General features: G+C 39.2%; 1 protein-coding gene across 2 annotated transcripts; it reads right to left on the reverse strand.

The window, feature by feature from the left end:
* Positions 1-1,715: 1,715 nt before the first annotated feature.
* sec24d (SEC24 homolog D, COPII coat complex component) lies at positions 1,716-20,247 on the reverse strand. Of its 2 annotated transcripts, XM_056369384.1 has the most exons (23): positions 20,159-20,247; positions 18,856-19,062; positions 17,963-18,065; positions 17,285-17,421; positions 16,587-17,042; positions 15,937-16,058; positions 15,406-15,517; positions 14,904-15,031; positions 13,185-13,323; positions 12,890-13,005; positions 11,810-11,934; positions 10,021-10,212; positions 9,493-9,586; positions 8,493-8,609; positions 8,059-8,229; positions 7,297-7,393; positions 7,044-7,189; positions 6,787-6,925; positions 6,086-6,204; positions 5,733-5,912; positions 5,189-5,380; positions 4,433-4,522; positions 1,716-3,797 (listed from the first exon to the last, which is right to left on the reverse strand). In XM_056369384.1, the coding sequence occupies exons 2-23, from the start codon at positions 19,004-19,006 to the stop codon at positions 3,657-3,659; spliced, it is 3,267 nt and encodes a 1,088-aa protein (XP_056225359.1). In that variant the 5' UTR covers positions 19,007-19,062; positions 20,159-20,247; the 3' UTR covers positions 1,716-3,656. The 2 variants fall into 2 exon arrangements, with proteins under 2 accessions (XP_056225359.1, XP_056225358.1); XM_056369383.1 differs by lacking the exon at positions 1,716-3,797 and having other exon boundaries at positions 3,807-4,522.
* Positions 20,248-20,483: the final 236 nt, after the last annotated feature.

Here is a 20,483-nt window from a genome sequence, read left to right on the forward strand (position 1 = left end):
TCCTGCTGTTTCCCTCCTCCTCGTCCCATGGGCTGAGGTTCAGCTGCCCACACCTATTGAGCCTGATCGGTTCCTGCTGTCTCTGATTAAAGCATTGATTGGCCCCACATGTGAGGAAAGGCATGCTGGGTAGAAGTCTCACTTACTGACTGCCTCTCACTCGTTGGAAAACGACTGGATCTCTGAGTGAAGTGTCTGGACATTATGTAAGTAAGTTAGTGATTGTTTCATGTGTGTTGGATGTTGGATACAGGAAGTATCCATCAAACCAGTCGCAAAACTGACATACTTGACAATTGGACAATATGCAGTGTGAAGAATTTGACAGTTTATTATGTTTTTCATTCAAAGTGTTCATACAGCATGTCACTACACTGTTTTACCAGAATCTGCAGTCACAAACAAAAAAAAAAAAAAAAAATCTCCTCAGTGAGGCATGTTGGTCATCCATTAATTTAGTAAAAAAAAAAAAAAAAAATGGCGCTTCTTCTCAGTTGTCTTTTTACTCATGTCACTGAAGATAATGTGTATATTTCTCTCAAGAAAACATCAAACCTGCCATTTTTTCCCCCTTGATTTGTGTTTGTGTGCCTTTAGTGTTTGTAAAACTGTACGTTGTTTGGTTTTTATTCTCCGTATGTTTATGAAAAAATAACTGAATTAATTGGGAAAACAAATCCCTATGACATTACTCGCATTTCAAAGCCACGCCCCCCCCGCCACGCCAAAGCTTCAAAGTTAGTGAGCTATTATACGGATGAGAAAATAAAATGTGCACCACAAAAACTTCCAAATTTGTGTGACCTTAGAGGGAGAATGTTTTGTCGTACTGTGATGGTGACAGTATTGATTTTCAGCGAACAAACTTTGCTATTGACGTCGAAAAACTTCACAATGCGAACTGAATGTTTCAATATGAATAGGCGTATTGAAGTGTGAATCTGTTACTTTAGATATGACAATACTACTATTACCCAGCTGCTCTTTTTTCCTTTGCTGTACATTTCTGATAATGGTGCATGTTAAATTAGTTTGAAATGTAATTCATAATGAGATTTGTCTAAATGGTTGTTCAGACAGACCCACTATATACTAGAATTTTTTTTTATTATTGATCGACTTGTGTTCATCCAAGTCCAAAATCATTTCTTATCCAGAAAAGGCAGGGCATGTTGTGAATCAAAAAGTATAAGAACAGTTGTCTGGCTCCCCCTTGTGGTTACAAGAGGATAAAACACACAGAACACAAACATGCTTCTTGCCATCTGGACTCGATGAAAGAACAAAAAAAGAAATTTAATTCTACATCCACAGAGGTTGTGATCTAATTTTGTGCACGTTTGCCGTTTATGAACTCATTAAAAAAGGAAAGTGCCTATGCAAAAAATAATTTTATTGTTGTTCATTCAGGACGGGCTTCATGTGCTTGAATAATTTGGCTTTTAGTGTAACTGTAGATCAGTCATCCAAAGTAGTATCTTGTGCAATAGATTTCTCACCAATGGGAGTATGACCACCAATCAGCAGTTTGTGGCTTGCTGATGTATAATTGCATCAATGTGGATTTTAAGTTGAATATATTTTCTTATAGAGAGATCAAAGGTTATGTCTGTGTTGATGTCAGAAAAAACATTCATATGACTTATTATTTAACACAGGTGATAAATGTCCTGTAGCTGTCAGATAAAAGTTTTTTAAAAAGTCAGAAGCAATCATTTGAGTCAAGGGTTTAATTAGACAAAGGTTTGTTTAGGGTTTGGAATAAATGTACATGGCACACCCAGCCCATGAATATCCACCATTCTTCAACACAACAACCATCCATCTTTCCAGTTCAATCCAAATCACTGCTTCCAACTTCAAAATAGTAAGGTACTCAAATTACCTGAGATAAGTTTGCATACAAACCAAATAAATTTGAAATCAGCCATAGACCTCGAGGACATATACATTTTAACATATTTTTTCACAACTATTATGTCAACTTAAGGCAGATAGGAATATTTTGAAAACACAAGCTGCGCATTTCATGTACAAAAAGACTTCATGGGCCACACACACAAGATCGTACAATATTTATCAAATGAACATGAATTACACAGAAGCGTTTTCCTCTATAAAAACAAGCAAGGCAATACAGTATGATGCTGTACTGAATCTCATAACTGAAATGTTACATATTATAATGAAAGACAACTTTGCAGATTATAGTTATTAATGTAACAAGATTTGAGTGAATTTGGGTGGTTAAACAGTGAGCCAGATTTTTTTTTTTTTTTTTTTCTTAGCTTTAGTCCTCACAGAGGTTCGTTTGCTCTGAAAGTCTGCTGGCACTGTTTTTCATAAAATAAGACATTGTTGCAGGTTGTTTGCTAATAATAATATTAATAATAATAATAAAATGAATCACTCCAAGAATAAATCATAATGTCTAACATGACAGTTTGGGGGGAAAAGCTTAATATTTGGTCCCAGTAACTTCTTCCCTTTAATGCTTCTCGGCATAATTCGCAGTCCATTCCTCTTTCTCATTACAAATGTAAATAAGTATCCCTTAAACAACCGTTTTTTTAGTACCAATTCTGACTCATCTCATATAGAAAAGTGTAGTTGGTCCTTACTCTATGTAGAGCAACAGCTGCATTCATGTCGGTGTATTCTCACCAAAACAAGAATGTTTCCTGCGTCACTGCACATTGTGAAAATGAAATCTCTGCCATAAATGGTTAAAGAATCTGATTTTTGGTCAGGCCATGCGTGAATTGAATGATTTGATTTACACATGTTGTAATAATGGGAACAATTTTCAGTCCTGGCAAACGAGTGGGATTTATTTTGGCATTGTTTCTGCTAAATTATGAATAACCTGCTACTTGGGGGTACACTGCTTAAATGTTTATTTTCATAAATTTTCCACTAGGACAGCAATACTAAGATTACAATGTAGAAACCTCTGTAAGCAATTTGAATATTGTAAAATTTCTTTAAGACTTTGCTTAAAAAACTTTAAAATTAATTACTGAGACTCCTTTACATATTTAGTCTTTGTGGGAGAATAATAAACACTGGTGAGTTTTTATTGAGTTTAAAAGTTAATATCTACAGTACGGCCCACAAATAACCCCTTGTCTTATCCAGACCCTGTAAATCTACAAAGTGAAATGAAAAAGCGCTTCAATCAACTGCAAACACAGTGGAGATATATCCTGTATTGCTTATGCCGACGGGCTTTATGCCAAAATGCATTTCAACCTCAGGCACTGATGTCATTCCCATCTCCACAGTCCATCACACAAAGTATCTGTGCGGGAAATGCTGGATGGTGTTGTCCATTTCATTCCTCCAGATCTACTTGGATGTTCCTCAAGTGACAAGTGGTTATTTGAAGATCATACTGTGTGTATACTAAAAGATGACAAAGGCATGTATGAAAGGCAGCTGTGGAAAGGCAGCTGGAGGCTGAATCTCAAAAGGTTCTCCCTGGTTCCTCGTTCCCTCTTCTGTCTTTGTAAAACATTTAAAGTTTCTTTCTATGGATCATCCTTAAGATTCAAATAGGACCTACTGAAGCGGACCCAGTGAGATTTGTGCATGGTTAGATGCCGTGTTTCTCCCAGGCCAGTCTGGATGGGAACATTGAGGACAAGCATTTGGGGTTAAGTGAGCAGCTGCCTGATCTCTCGGTGAACGTAGCAAAGGAAGTCCATGTAGGAGGCACCACCATGCAGACCTTTATCCTCCACTAGGAACTGACGGAACATCATCTCTGGTTTGTCCCTTTGCCTCATGATTAGGAGCTGAGTGGAACAGGAAAAGAAAGTTCCAGTTAAAATGTAGTTACTAGCAGCGTCCCAAATGCACCCTGAGCTTTTGTACATCTAAATACTTGAACTAAATGAGGTTCAAATTTTTCATATGAAAATGTTTCAAATCCATGTTAGTGTAAAAACTAATTACAATCTTTATTTTCATTGAAAGGTTTGAACTGCATGGTAATTATTTTTTTCTATCTTAACTATTTGTCCTATTCATTTGACCCTTTCTAACTATTAAATGTTAGTTGACAGCAAAGCTTGGGTCCATTCAGCAAGACACCCAACAGACATGTAGCCTATCCATCCATTCAGAGTACTACAAATTGTGCTTTGCATAGCTGCCTCATGTGGAAAATGGTGATTAAAAAGGTTCATGTTGCATTTCTGGGGCTATTTCTGTATGTCTATACTAACTCCACTAGGGGGAGGCAGAGGTCATTAAAAGCTTTATGACAGTTGGCTTCAACTTCTTCACTCATAGGATTACGTCTTGTACTGAGCAATTTAATTATGAGAGGAGAAAGAGCATGTTGATTGCATTTTAAGCAAAAAAAAAAAAAATGCTCTTTTGTCAACAATGTTAGATTTGGGAATTGTGTTTTTTTAACTGGCTTTACCTTCATGGAGTTCGGCCTCTTTTCAAGCAGGCCACTGATGATGGAGCGGATCTTCTTTGACATTGGGTTGTCCACCTCTGGCAGCACAGACTGAAAAACACAATTAGAAGGTCAGTTAAGTCTAAAATGAAGGTCAGTGGCACTGGTTCGACACTTTAACATGCTTTGAACATTGGTACATCACAATGTATAAATTTGAGGATGGAAAGCAAGTTAGCTTGAAGCTTATAAAGTTGAGATACACAAATATTTTGTGAAGGTAAAACTTTTCCTTGAAATACTGGCACTTGATTGTCTGCCTCCTCCTCCCTGTATGCACCAGAACCACATGTTGAACTGTTGTTTGTTTTATCTTGAAAATAAATATCTCCCTTTGAACTTGGTATGAGGTTTACATGTGTTTAATTATTGTCGACTCAATCAGTATAGTATACTTTGCTGGCTGCACATGTGGTGCTGTTGTACTTTTTGGATGTATCAAATGATACATATTGGATCCAATCATGGTCTGACTGAGATTTTATTATGAATTCAATCTTTCTCTCTCTGAGATATGAAGTATCTCTTTCTCAAAACTGGACTTGTAATTCCGAGGCATATTGCCTAACTAAACATCCAGACATTCTCTCACCATACTGTAATGCCTCCAGGCACCACAGAGGTAAGAAAACGTCTCATCTGATATCTCTAAATACAGATAGTTTTGTTTGGTTTATAAATGTGTTGAGATCTTAGTGGTATTAAATGAATTCTGACCATGTGTCCTTGCAGGTGTGCGAGGGAGGGCATGTTGAAGATGTTCTGGATGAGGTCCGGTGGGGTTGCTTGGCCCAGCCACAGAAACATGGAGTGGCCGTTCTCCAACAGGAACATGCCAGAGTCTGCAAGACGCTCCTCTGAGCAGCGCACTGGAGCAGGCAGAACCTCACTGCTAACGTCCATGTTGTGCTAGGAAAAAAACATCGATATATTATATTACAACAGTCCCACTGAAATGGTAGAGATCACAAAGCACTTACCACAATCTAAATACACACCTTCCCTTTATATACACCAAACATATAAAATAATCGAGATTAATCCTGATTGTGACTTCAAATTTGTTATTCAACATCCCTCTGTAATGCATCCATCTCTCATAATGAGCAAACTTTACTGTTGTGGATTTAAAGAGGATATTCAGGAGGAGACAAATGTTTGAGTGGATGCATCTCAACGGTATAACTGAGAAAAGAAAGTATGAATAGATGGGGAGTTTCTCAAAAAGTTACAGCACGCTATGTGTGATAATGACCCTCACCAGTGGGATGAGGCGTGGGTAGAGCAGCAGCTGTGTGTCCTCCACCCCCATGGCCATGACCGACAGCCTTTGATGGGCTCTGTCGTCTGTGGAGAGCTCCGTGCTGCCCACCAAGGGAGCGGTTTTCATCAGGCTGTTCATGTAGACTGGGAACACCTTCATGGCATCGGGCAGGATCAGCTTCATATGGACACACGCAGAAAAATGTTACTGAGAGATACTTAACACAATAGATGTATTATCAAATCTTTTGTTACAGACACATCAATCGACAATCCCAAATTTATTGTGTCTATCTTGAAATCAAAGCCTGACTTCAACAAAATTCATTGCAGGTGCTGTCCTGCTCTGACCTGGCTGGCAGCGGAGGGGCTGGCACAGTTCTTCCTGTAGCAGGCCAACATGTGGGCTGTCTGATTGACCAGGATCTCCCTCACATTCTTTAGAGGCTGGTTCAGTATGGCACGGTAAGCTGAGTGGCCATGAGAAAAGGTTAGTTAAAAGAGAAGAGGGGGAGGAGAAGAACACGATTTAAAAAAAAAAAAAAAGAAAATTACGCAATGGAAGAATGGGCGCACAAGGGAGCTGAAGAGTAGCAGGATCAGTGAGAGAAGGCAACTGAAGATCAGTAATACAACTGTGCTTAAGGTTTGCTATGTGCAGATTAGAGAGGGGCTCAGTGTCATCTGCACTTCATATGAAACATGTGGTTCTTATTTCCACAACACATTCTTCTTTTACTCATAAGTCAGTCAGAATTAGTAGATTATCAAGTTATGCATGGGGTATATTCAACAAAGGTCAGGATGATACTGCAGTACATCAGCAGGCTACGGCTGCACTACGTTACAGTCCTAAATAAAGTGAGCTGAGTGTATAAGATTGACTGTTCACAAACCATGGGAGGAAAAATGCATCTTTTCTGCATTTGGCAATAGTGTAACAATCTGGGCTGTCAGTTCAAACTTGAAATGGAAGACAGAACAAGGCCGTAAGTGTGGGAGGGACTATCTCAGTGAATTTTAGTCCAGTCAAATGTAAAAAGGACAGTCACCTGTTTTGGCAAAGAAGTTGATGAGTGAGTCAGTCTCACAGCTCTTGTACAGCTCTGACAACTGTGAGCTGCAGTTCAGACTGAGGTTGTGGATACGCAGGCGTCGCTGGCCATTGATGGTGGTGTACAGCAAGGCACACTGGGAAAAGAGATTAGAAGAAGTTAAAACCAGACCTTGGGGATTGAACTCCTGACAAACGGAGAACAATTGCAATTTAGATTTTTTTTTTTTTTTTACATTTTTAAAAGACACATACCTGCATGAGTGCCCCAGACTCCTCATTGAGCGTGTCGTCATGCTTGAACTCGACGGTCACAGCCTTGTCACAATCCACAGCTGCCATCTCTATATCTGTGGTGTTGTTCATATGGATGGCACCAAAGAAGTCTGTGGCTCTGAAGCCTGAAGACACACAAAAATGTAAAGTACTGTGAGGTCACTCCTTATAGCACAGGGGGGTAATCTTGGGTAATTAAACAGCAGATGGAAAATGTTCTACTATTCCTTACCTGTACTGGTACGAACACGCATGATGGCATCAAATCCAATGCTCTTCTGCACATCTTTCCTTAGGTCTCTCAGGAAATGTTCCCCATCTGTCTCCACCTGCAAGAAGTACACTCGAGTGAGCAGCAAATATCGTATGTGCATAAGCTATAACCAGCAGATGGCGGTATTGTCACCATTTGATCTCATGCCAATGACAAGCATGTCGACTGGGGCTCATAAATGTACCTTAACCCAAAAATATAATCTAATACTAAGAGAGAGTTTACTGAAATGTCAGTTGGAGAAATAATTGAACATTAAATGAGGTTATTTAGTTTTTATAAAGTGTTAAAATTCTGGTGCTCCAAGTGACACAGTGTTTTATGTTTAATACCTACATTGTAGTGTTATTTATGAAGTATTTCAGTGTAGGTTTAGGCTGTGTTTGTGTGTGTGTTAAACTGTATTGTACTGCCTTAGCATGTGGTGTGTTTGTACAGTTTGGAGCAATTTCCCATGCTTGCTGCACCATTCCTTCGGGACAGTTCTATATTAGACTGTGGGTACTGTGCCAAAATTATTATGTGAAAACAACTAGCTTTTATTAAGCTGCACATAACTTTGCCAATTTGTTAAATTATGGCTTTCTAATTTAATTACAAGAAATAAAAAGCATGTTTGTCCCGTTGTCCATATTTTATCTTGAATGCATCTGCTTGCAACACACTGTGTGTATTTTGAAATGGCCTACACTAAACACGTATGCCTGCCAAATGTTGTACCTGGAAGTTGTTGTACTTGTAGACAGAGCCTCCAGTGTGCGAGGGCACATCAGCCATGGTTGCCATGTCAACGTACTGGCTAGGGAAGAGGAAGAGATCCACACAGCAGCCCTGTGCCACACAGTCCTTTGACAGTTGCTCATACACTCCTTTCTGAGGCTGGAACAGGGTCTATGGAAAAACAGAGAATTTGAAGTTAGCATTCCCCTGTCCTAGCGTTCTCAAAATTTAAAAAAAAAACTTAAAGATAGTATCCACCACATCCGACCACACGCATGCAGACGAGTTCAGTTTCAATTTAATACAAACCCTCCTCACAGAAAAAAAAAAATGCATTTTAGATGCTATTTAAAAGGAGATCTTGTCCAGGCCTACCCCCTGTGTTTACTCAATCTACAACTGCTAGAACTCACTCAACACAAAAAGCTACTCACTTTCTCTTTCTCAGTGTTGACCAGCTTTTTGTCATCCCTGTTTTTCAGTTTGCCAGGAGCCTCAGCGGTGGGCATGGAGGAATGGAAAATGAAGAGCTTTCCACTACACTCTGCTGCCTGGAGATGACAGAACAATGAAACAGAGAAATGATGAAAGATCTCAAAAAGAAGGTCAGACCCAGGTGTGTGGTGGGTTCCTTCCTGACGTCTTCTTTGTGGCATTACAGTGAAATCATTAGGTCAGGAGGTGCAAACATTCAAATCATGCAAAGGATCAAATTATTCTAATAATAATAATCTGTATTTACAGAGCTCTCCCGTGTTGCCAAATAAACTGATAAAGAAAAGATAAAGATGTAAGCAATAAAATATAAACACCAACAGGCCTAAAAAAATAAACAATTCACTGACTATTTGCTATTGTGTAATATTACAACTGCTTCCAATTAAAACCAGTGTGTGAACTTTTCCTTCACTGTGTGCCAAAACACTGACCTCATATCACTGTGAAAGTTTATTGGACTTTAAAGTAAACACAAAAATATCAGGAAAAAGAAACTTATTGCTTCACTGAGTTGACAGCTTGAATGAGTTCAGATGTCAATGCCAAATTTGGCATTAGCAATGCATCTGAAATATTTTGACAAACTTGAAACAACCTTGTGGGTAGCGGCGCAATTCTTCTTTTGTTTAGATTTAAATCGGTTGACCTTTTTAGAAAAACACAATTTTATCTGTTTTGGACTTTCTACATTTTATTGGGAACCACAGCGATAAAAATGATAAAAGATTAAAAGAAACCAGGATGTTAGATTTTAGAAACACTGCTGCTAATCAAATGTGGCTTGTCAAATATGAAGCCTCCCACTGAGTTAAGGATATTTGATCTTTATAGACACAGACATTACTCTAAATCTAAACCTATAGCAGCCAACCCATGGGGTTGCTGTAGGCCCCTAATCTTCCACTTCATGTTGACAGATGTCACCCTGTGGCTAACCTTAAATGCCTCCACGCCGGCCTGGATGACAGGGGCAAAGACCGTTTCACTCTCGTTGGTGTCTGCAAACATGTCAGGGATCTGGTCCAGGAGGCTGCAGAGAAAGGGACAGGATTATGGTCTGCTCAGGGTCTCTAACAATCACTTTAGCAGCAGAAGATTCATCACTGTATTTAGCTGTACCAGAGATATGTGACATTGTCCTCACTGCCTTTTTGACGGCCTTCACATGACAATGTCTGATTGAAATGTACAGTATTCAAGTAAAGACTTCAATATTGATTCAGTATTTTGTCTTTCTCATGCATTAGTTTTTACTTCTAAAAGATTCCCCTTTAAAATATTAGACTGAAGCCATGTTAATCTCAATGTCAAATGAAACAGTATCCCGTTAAGGGATATAAAAATAAACTGGATTAAACTCCAGAGAACTCCTGGGGACAACATGCCTAATTCTCTCTTTCCCTACATGATGGAGCATCCAAGATAAACAGTTCTTCCACTAACTAATAATGAGCTGCATCTTACTTGTAGATCACAGCCCTTGAGTCATGGTAGTTGACGAGGAAGCCGTCAAGCAGCGGGACAAACATCTCAGCCGTATCTGAAACCACCATCATCTGGGGCTGGGCCAAAGCACTCTTCACATTGTAGAAGTGGAGGATCTTGTTGTAGGTGACAAAGCCGACCTTAATCACCGAGCTCTCCACACCTTCCTCTCTGGTAAGGGAGAGACAACAAGCATCTGTGAACAGGATGTTTCTACTAAGTCAGTTGAAATGTTATTTACAATGGCTGCGTGTGTGCGGTGTGTAGACTCAATGTTGTCCAATATGTCAAAGCTGTGTTTGTACCACATTCACTGCTGAGATCCCACTGCCTGTCTGCTACATTTTTTTTTTTTTAACAACCATAATAACTTCCCTATTTTTGTGTGTGTGTGTGAGAGAGAGAAAGGGCTACAAAATCCAAGTAATTTTTAGTTGTTAAAGAAAGCCCATTTACCTTTGAGTCATGCCTGATATTTTCATTTTTTCCTCTGTTTCTCTCACTATTGCAGCTTACTATATCTTATCTATACTATGCCTCTGGATTTACACTGTTTGAAAAATGTCTTTTGGCTTTAATAGATAAGTGCTATTTGAAGAAATAAAGACAAAAAGGCTCCCTGACATTTACCAGAACATTCTGGATTTGGGTGTGGGACTGGTAGCTACGCTGAACATACATCAAAAGCCTTCAACATCATAGTAATTTAAAAGCATTCTTTACTGACACTGCCAACTGCACTTTGTAGGTCTTTCTTTTTAAATCACGCAGACATACTCAGTACCATTCATTGTGGCTTAGAAAATATGCCATTGGTTAACTGTGACCCCACGGCTCTTACATGAACATTAGTCACAGGTGCTATTATTGGAAATAAAAAAAGTAGATACAGAGTAGATTTCATTTTGTTCTTTCTCATACCAGACAGTGATTAAAAAATATCAGTGATGATAAAAAAAAAAAAAAAAAAAAATGTCACTGCAAGACTTGATCTACATCTGCGTTTACTTAAACCAGACTCAAACTTGATTTTCAGTGAATTTGGAAAATACTGCAGAATTACATGAACCGTATAAAATGCAGGGTGTCCAGTGTCTTTTAATTTAGTGCCTGGAAAAACAAAAGCAAAGATTCAAACACAGCTGGAGAGGCGGCTTATCTTGAGTACACTTCTCCTACGTGTTTTAAGGATGATGTAATGGCAGCAGACAAATATGGATATATTGTTGCTGGCACTAATTAGCAGAGAGAAGAAAGTTATCTTAGGAGTTACCAGGTGGAGTAAATCATCCTCTCCTTCATGATGAATCAAAGAAAAACTCACTACCGGAACAATGGTTACCACAAATAGTTTTGTTTTTGTTTTGGATGCCTGCACTATAATATTTTCCGTTTTTGGAAAGCTTGGCACCCTCCTTAACCGATACCCACCATCTGCAAAACGTCATGCAAGAACATTCAGCTGATGAGAACAAATAGTTGGCTTGATGTTTCGGACTTGAGGGAAGTCCATTTTTGGCAAGGTATATGTAGGATGAAAAGAGTATTAGCAGCATTTAGTTTGCACTTCAAACAGATTATGGTACAATTTGTTGAGGATATGGTGTATGTGGAAAAGTGGTTACGGTGGAAGTTATGCAATCCACCCTGGATATATATTAGTGGGCTCCACAAATATATAACGCCAATTTTAGCAGATAAAACGTGTTACATTCCCTCCTTTATTGTGTGAGTGAATGTGTGTGGTTTTCGGAGTTATCCTGTGTACCTGGGCAGCTTCTCCAGCAGAGTCTTCAGCTCGTCACATATCAGTTTGACCAGGCCGCTTTTAATGTTGTTGTAGGACACGTCAATCATAAAGATGTAGGCAGGAGGATTCGGAGGTTTGTTGTTCTATGGAATAAAAAGGCAACAGGTGTAATGAATCAGCTGCTATTTTAAATATATTATCCAGGGTATCATGGCCTGACAGGCATGCAGCATAAAATACATTATTTCAAAATGAAATGAGAAAAAATGCTTCCTGTGCAAACTTAAGCTCTGGAATAAACGAGTCATGAGCAAAGAAATTATTCCTCTTTTCAGCCCTGCATTCTGTAATCTCCACCTTCATGCCTTCAACCTTAAGTTTCTGTTATTAGCTCTCGAATACCAGAGATATTTCCATTTGGGCTTGCTTATAACTTGGGAGAAGCTGTGAGGAGACCGTGGCAGGTATGAATTCCTGAATGGAAGGTAATGGCAATGGAGTGTGTGCAGAAGAGGGTTGTCTGTAAGACATTGTTTTGTTTCCACAGTTACAAGCCATGACAAGACACTCACCTTGAAGGCTTTTGTTTAATGGCTGGCCTGCAGAGGGTGTTTATAAGTCTTAATAAACAGAGCAAAAGTAGGCCAGTGGAGTGACTCAGCTTTGCCAACGTACTCTGACCCTCTAATGTTGTTTGCAACAGACACAGCCTCCATGGGGACACGCAGTTCATTAGCGTCACTGTTTTTTTTCCCTTTCTTTTAGTGTTAGGGTTAGGAACTGAGCTGAACACATTCTGTCCTGCGATCGGCTTTGATATTATCAACATGTGTTGAATAATGTAAAGTGGAGTCCAAAAGTTCCTTCAGAAAAATCAGTAATGCAGTCCTGTAGATGCAAATCTGTTCAGACAGATGTACAGTATGTGAGAACCATCCATTTAAATGACAACTCTTTTGCATTATCAGAGCACAAACTCTGCTTTATGCTTGCAAACAATCCCTGAATTTAAGTGCTTATGTCTATTGATCATCTTAATGCACTCTGCATAATGTGTACTGAATAGCAGTCGACAGATCATGAGTTGTCTTCCTGTACCTTGCAGTAATCCATGGTAGCTGCAAACTCATAGGATCCCAAGGACAGCTCAGGCCTCTCATAGAAGTCCACCCTCCGGCCCATGTGGTCAAGATGTTGGAAATAGAAGACTGGCACTGGGGTAAAACAAAGACATTAAAGTGAATGAATAACTGTGCACAACATATTCAGAGTTGTTTGCCTGTTTTCTTGTTATTTAAATTAAATAACTTCCGTATTCTTATTTCAAAAGTTGATGTTTCTTTTTCTGGCTGCTTAAAATGTTTTTTGCAGTATTTTTTGCATAGTACTGTACCTTCGTTGACACAGTTGCAGAAACCACACTGGTAGCGACGACCACCATCAATAAACTGCATGTAAGGACACATGTAGGCCTTGCATCGATTGCAGCGGATGGGGCCTGTCTCACCATGGTTCACAACATACAAAGGAGTCTACACAGAGACAGACACAAAAGACTTTTTTAATAAACTGTTCCCAAACTAATTCAGGCCCTTTTATTAAAAAAAATACAGTTCCTTTAAAGGAAATTGTTAACTAACCAAAATTCTTAAGTGTCTACTGAAAAGCACATCTAATATACAATGTATGGGTCACGGGTTATTTCTCTTTGCTTCAAGTGTCTACATTCACTGTGATGTTTCCCATGTTTTCAGCGATGCAACATTTACCATACTTGGACCATACTCTTGCATATACTGTATATCTTTGTAAACTCTGCTCTGTCTGTAGCATCAGTGAAGCTGTTTAATATATACCACAGCACTGAGTGCTGTACACCAGCGTAACACTAATTATTTAAAAAGCTCCCTCTATGCCCTGACATAATATGAATTGAAAATGTTTGCTTCAAATGAACTCAACAAGGCTACAAGTAGGTTTATTATTAGACGGAGGACTTAAAGGTGGAGAGGTAACGTGTTTACAGTATCTTAGGGCTGTTTACCCAGTGCAGCGAACAAAAGCTGTTGGATGATAAAACAATAAATTCAACATCCAAGAAGACAGCATGAGTTATGTATAAACTCAGAGCATTGATTTAGTTTTACTATTTTCATATATTTCTGGTGAGAATATGCTCCATGCTGCACTGAATGGAATCAAATCTGAGAGTATAGTAAATTTATGTTTGATTGCCTTTATATAAACCTCCTTTCTTCCTTAGTGGTCCCTGCAGATCTGACATCTAGCTAATTAGCCTAAAGCCAGATGAGAGAAAGCTAACATTGCCTAAAAAGGCCAATTGGTGTCTGGGACAAGGCAAGTGGAGGGGGGAAATATCTAAGACAGGATTCTTGGACCACACATGATCCAAAAGGAGGTCATTCACAGGACAAATTAACTTTTAGTACTAGAAATATATCACAGCAGAACTACAATTCTGTGTTTGCCTATTCTTATACTGTAGAGTGCTAAAATGCCGTGTCTTTTTTATGAGTATTTTTAAAATAGAAAGCAAATGCGAAAAATCTCTAGTTACAGGTTAAGTGCCACAGTAGGAAATCTTAAAACAAAACTAGACTATGTATCTCGAGCTTCCCAACAGCTGCCTTAACAACTACTTTGTACAATGCAGCAATTCTCCAAAATCCTATTGGAACAATGTCATAAAGTTCAGACTGCATAAAAAACACTCCACCATAAGTGTTCTAGTAAGTTTCATAAGTCATTGTGGGATGACAGTGTAGAAAATTTCCAAAAAACAACACACTCTGGGGACAGAAATGCCGCATGGTTCTACATGCAGTGTTTCCCATATATAGAAATCAGGTACCCAGGATGATTGTTGGTATTGTATGATTTTTCTTTTAAACATATATATAAATGCATATATTAGCATTTTATTCCATGCAAAAGTTGGAGTTTTTTTACCGCTAAGCTGCTAGAAGCCAGAACAGTCTTTCTCTCTTTTTTTTGCTGATCTTAGCACGTGATTATGTATTGTTGATGTAATTGAGCATTTGATTTTAGATGGGGAAACTGCCTTTAAGTCACATGTGAAACCATGACTTACCTCATTCTTTGGCAAACTGGCAAAGGGCTTAATGATGGAAGCCAGGGGCACTTGGCACTGTTTGGCCAAATCGGCAGTGCAGGGTAGGGAGTAGGTGGTGCATCGTATAAACCTGGGACTGGCATTGCCTGGAATAAGCAAAAAGAAGAGTCAATGACCTTGATGTTATGACAGAGCACATTTGTATTCCTCCTCTCTGAAAAAGCAGTGTGGACTGTAATTCTGCATGTTTAATTTATCATGATCATAAATAGTTTAGATTAATAATCCTCAAGGAAATAACTACCTTTTGACCAAATACTATATTTACAAAGTATACACTACAAACAACATAAAAACTACTGAATTTTAGGTTCTCAACTTCAACAAATACACAGGCTTTATAGACATGTAGAAATTCTTTATGGAAATGAATGGATTTTCACCTACAGTTCTTACAGATTAACATCTACTACAAATATGCAGTGCTCTAAAAGAGGATTACAGTGTTATTTTGGTTTACCTTGGTCCTGTGCTGTGAAGTCCGTGGTGACCAGAGGTGGAACCTGTCCCCTGATGTTTGTGCTGAAGACCTGTCCTCCTCGTTGTACTTGGTCATCCTCAATGACTTGGGTCTAAAGCAGACAAATTATACATTACAGTACAATCTGACAATTATTTAGAATTGTTGGGTAAATACCTTCTTTTTTTATTTTTATATATATATAATTTCATTAATAAAGACAGCATGACTACATAACAAATAAATATAATAATAAATATTTTCTTGGTCATATGCCTTAATGAGAAGACAAAATAAAATCACCAACCATAGATCTTTTGCTTCATATTTTTTACATTACCCAAAATATAATTAATAAAGTCACTGAAAATACTCTGTAATGTTAACAAAAGGGAAGATGTACAGTACATGCCTTTGTCAGACACATTTTGAGGAAATAATAAGCTGCTGGTTCAGAAAATGCAGTATGACATATATGGTATGTTGGTATGTGAAGGTATTCGGTCCCAGGAGGATTAGTTGTCAACTCACTGTGCTTGGGATAGAATCGGGGTCCAGTTTCTTCTGTGGAGGGCCAGCCATTGCAGCTGGTGCTCCGGGGAAGGCCCCTGGCATGCCTGGCTGGGGCCCAGCCATGGGTCCCCCAAACTGACCTGTACATTAAAAAGGGACATACTGGTAATTAGAGGATATTTATTGGCTGCAGTGTAAAATGTAGGACCGTGTTCTGATTGCTTCAAAACCAGCAATGAGAACATATTGTTTTAATGTTTCTAAAAAGTACAAAAATGTATTCTCCTTTCTTGTCCTTTGTGTATTATAAAAATATTCATCAAACAAAACAGTTACGACACAGAGCAACCTAAAAAAAGAATTAAGCATCAAAGACACACTACATGAGAAGATTAAATTTTCTATTGTAAATACTTAATTTTTTTACCCCTGTGCTGTAGTTTAAAATGGTTAGTTAACTGCCTCTGTTTGATATTGTTCTGTCTGTCAAGCAGGATATTCCTCGCACACAGAATCCATTACACTGTGCTAATGACCATGTATCAACAGCTCTACCAGTACGTAAGTAACTAATACAATGCGACTGTCAAAAAAGCGGCAATATCCCTTTAGGGATACTTCTGTTTCCTGGTATAAGTCAGTGTTTTTGTTTACAGAGTCAGAATTACCGGCTTGCTGTGGGTATCCTGGTGGACCAACAGCTCCAGGACCAGGCTGCTGGAAACCTCCAGGGCCTAGAGGAGGCGGCCCAGGGAAGGGTCTACCCATGCCTGCCATCGGTGGGCCTCCCATCTGTGGGCCTGTCATCTGTGGGCCTGTCATCTGTGGGCCTGTCATCTGTGGGCCTGTCATCTGTGGGCCTGCCATCTGTGGGCCTGCCATCTGTGGCCCTGTCATCTGTGGCCCTGTCATCTGTGGACCTGCCAGTGGTGGACCTGCCATTGGCATGCTTGCTGGAGGTGACTGTGGTGGAGACATCAGAGGGGACATTTGTTGGGGCATGTGGGGTGACTGTGGGCCCGGAGGCATCTGTGGCTGGCCCATTGCTGGAGGAGGAGGCGCCTGGAAAGGCTGCTGGGCTACAGAGCTTGTTGGAAGAGGAGGGCTCTGCATGGGCCCTGGGGCTACACAAGGAAGAAAGTTGCCACAATACATTAATGATTTATGATAGTCTGGTTCTTCTGTTCTGTCCAATCACAGGAAAGACTATCATTTAGACCCTGACGTGCCAGTTATGTAGCCATTGACAGATAACATGAAAAGCCAGCAATATTTCACCAAACAGTGAATGCAGGTTTGTTTTTATGTATGCCACACCCTGCTGTAGGATCAGCACTAAGTGTAAATTTGTAATAAGGAAACTTACCATAGCCGCCCAAGTTCATAGCACTCATCTGAGTGGTAAGCTGTTGTGCTGCAGGCGGGCCAGGTGAGGCCATACTGTTGTATGGGGACTGTGGAGGTTGTCCATACGCAGCAGATGCAGCTGGTGGAGCAGGGTACCTGACAAGTATAAGAACAGGATGTCTGTAAACATTCTCACTCATCTATGTCATGCTTATCCAAGAACAACGAAACAGAGGGCAACTAGACTCGATTTTAGATACTTGACTCAGTTCTGAATCAGATGAGAGATGAAACGTCTTTAAGTATCTAAAACCAAGTCCAGTTGCCCTCAATTAAACGTTTCTTGAAGTATAAGAACAGTTAGTAGTATACAGCAGGTATAGTGTGGCCTCATATTGACAAACTACTTTATGCTTGAAGATGCTTTTAACATTTTGCTAACATTGCAAAGTTTTAGTAGACTCTCTAATCCTTGCTGTTTTGAAATGAGTTCAGACAATTTCTTGCAGTAAAAAAGATAAAACACAATTTAATGGCCTGTCGTAGTACATCATCAATAAATGTATCTACTGTTTTCTTTATGAAAGTAACTATGATCTGCAATACTTCCTTTACACATTCATAAACTACTGTATTTGTGTTGATTTCAGAGAAGAGTAGCTGTTCCAAGCAGCTGCTATTTGGTGAAAATTGTTACCTTTGTGGATGAGCGCCATTTTGCTGGACATTTGGATTGTACTGACTGGACACTGGAGGTGGAGGCAAACCGGCGGCAGAGGAAACTGGTGATTTCATCATACCTGCAGTGAGTAAATGACACCATGTGTACAGTGTACAGTCTTCACTATGTCTGAGGGAAATCCATTCTAGATCCAAACCTTTTTCTGTAAGAATGTAAGTGAGCTCAGGGTTCTTTAGAAGGTCAGAATTTGCTCAACTGAGTTGAATCAATATGGACATGTGCAGACTAAGGCCTCTGTTTTAAATGTATGCTACACAAATCTTAGGATGCAATTTGCCTGAAATGGTTGATCCAAAAAGAAACCTGGTTCCAGTGCTGTCCAGCTACTTTTATGGACTTCAAAAATGTGTTTGCACTGCATATAGAGCTTGTGCCAGTGTTCAGTGACATTTAAAATTAAGTCAATAAATTTACTGTGCCCTTGCCCCTGCTACAGGTACTTAACATGCATGCTATCTCAGTGGTATGGCAGATGAATCATTTAAAGGCCAGACGAACAAATGCACTCACTTACACATAAAACATAATGAACAATACAATACAAAACACCTTCAGCTGCAAACTAAGACATGTTATGAGCTATTACATATATTCTGAAAAACATGCATTTGAGACCTGATATTTGAAAACATTCATGTCCACCAAAAAACAGCAAATTTCATCTCAGAGAGCTAGGGAATTGTGAGCTCCTATTGCTGAAAGAGCATCACTTGCTACAATTGATGTCATTCAAGAATGAATGAGCTGAAATGCACAACGTCCGGTGGCAAGATCAGGCTTGTCCAATGAAAGCCAAACAACCATGTTATTTAGGAAACGATCCAAATACAAGAGCGAAAGTACTTTACCTGTTGGTGGAGCTGTGAATGTCTGAGGTTGCCCCCCATAGTGCCCATAGAGGGGCTGCGCAGGACCACTCCCAAATCCACCTTGGTAGCCCCCCATCCCTGGTTGGGCCTGGGAGTATGGGGGTGCTGCAACATAACCCTGTTGACTCATTTTGATGGAATGACTGTCACTTTCTTCTCATGCCAAGACAAATGAGTTTTGACAACCTGTGAAGTTGAAAAGAAGCATGAATCAGGAACTTTAATGTTTCTGCTCAATTTTGATAAATAGAAAAATTAAATAAGGATCTTATTATTAACTGTTGGTATTATACTGTAAGATTTTCACAAACCATATAGAAACCATTCTTAGGTAGTTTGCATCAGGTACTCCTATTGATGTTACTCATAAATGTATGACTTTAATAAATCTTGTATGTTTACAGGCCACACCAACAACAACTGATGTTTGACCTCATGCAATCATCAACACTCCTGTTACATGGACCTTTGACGTTCCTTATTTAGAGATAAGGCAGGCCTGTCTTTGGTATTATCTTCAATATGAGTTGTTTCTGTTTTGCTGTCAGCCATTTAAAAAATATTTGTAGCCAACTGTAAGTTTGCACTTGGCTAAGTTTTAGCCCAGACTGTCAGATTATGACTATGACTATAGATTATGTTGTCATATAGGACACAATAATGACTATACATAACGACTTATAAAAGTTATGGGCCTGTAGACTTTTTTTCAATGAGTCAAATCTTTTATGACATGTTGATGAACTTCGGCACAGCAGGGTCAACAAAATTAACAGCTGCGTACTGACAACTCAATGAAAGCCCATTATTACTACATGATAAGTCAATTTAACATGTTTTACCCCGACAAAAATGCATAAAGAGAGATAAGATACAGTGGTTAATAGTTCAGTTCAATAGTTAACCGTATCTGCCACTTCTGAGGATTGCCACGTCAAAGACCATTATGAAGGCTAAAAGTCTGAGCATCCCTGCATTTCTCCATTTCACATCCAGCTAAATGTAGTACACATCTTTGTAGTACAATATTTAACCTATGACATGTAGCTTAGTACCTTATCGAAAGCGCTCAGTGACATGACAGCACAGGGTTCAGTGTTGATTAGCTCAAACATTGATAGAGAACATCTTGCTAGCTACGCGGAAATTACAACAAAGTTTTCCTTTGCACCAGAATCGCATTCATTTCAAACATAAATGCTTTGAAATACAAGGTTATCTGAGGTAAGAGTTACACGTTTGTATGGTCTATATGTGTATATACTGTCGTGGTGGTATTTACCTGAATATTGGGTAGATTCCTCTCCTCTGTCTATTTCCCTCAGTGAAAGCAGAGTGCCACGTCAAACTCCACCAAAGCACCGGTCGCTATGTTGGTTACGCGACGAAAAGCTCGATTGTCGAATAGAAGACAAACATACGGAGTTTCCGGTTGTATATTTCAAAATAAAATCCGTAATGGCGAATAAAATTTCATAGACGATATTCAACGAAGCAAAAATAACACCCGTTTCTAAAATGTATCCTTTCACACCTTCAGAAAATATTTCTTAACGTTTCATACGCCAAAGAATGTGGTCAAAAACGTTACAGTATGCTAATATTTT

This window comes from Seriola aureovittata, chromosome 23, assembly GCF_021018895.1.
Source record: "Seriola aureovittata isolate HTS-2021-v1 ecotype China chromosome 23, ASM2101889v1, whole genome shotgun sequence".
In the NCBI taxonomy this organism is placed as follows: Eukaryota; Metazoa; Chordata; class Actinopteri; order Carangiformes; family Carangidae; genus Seriola; species Seriola aureovittata.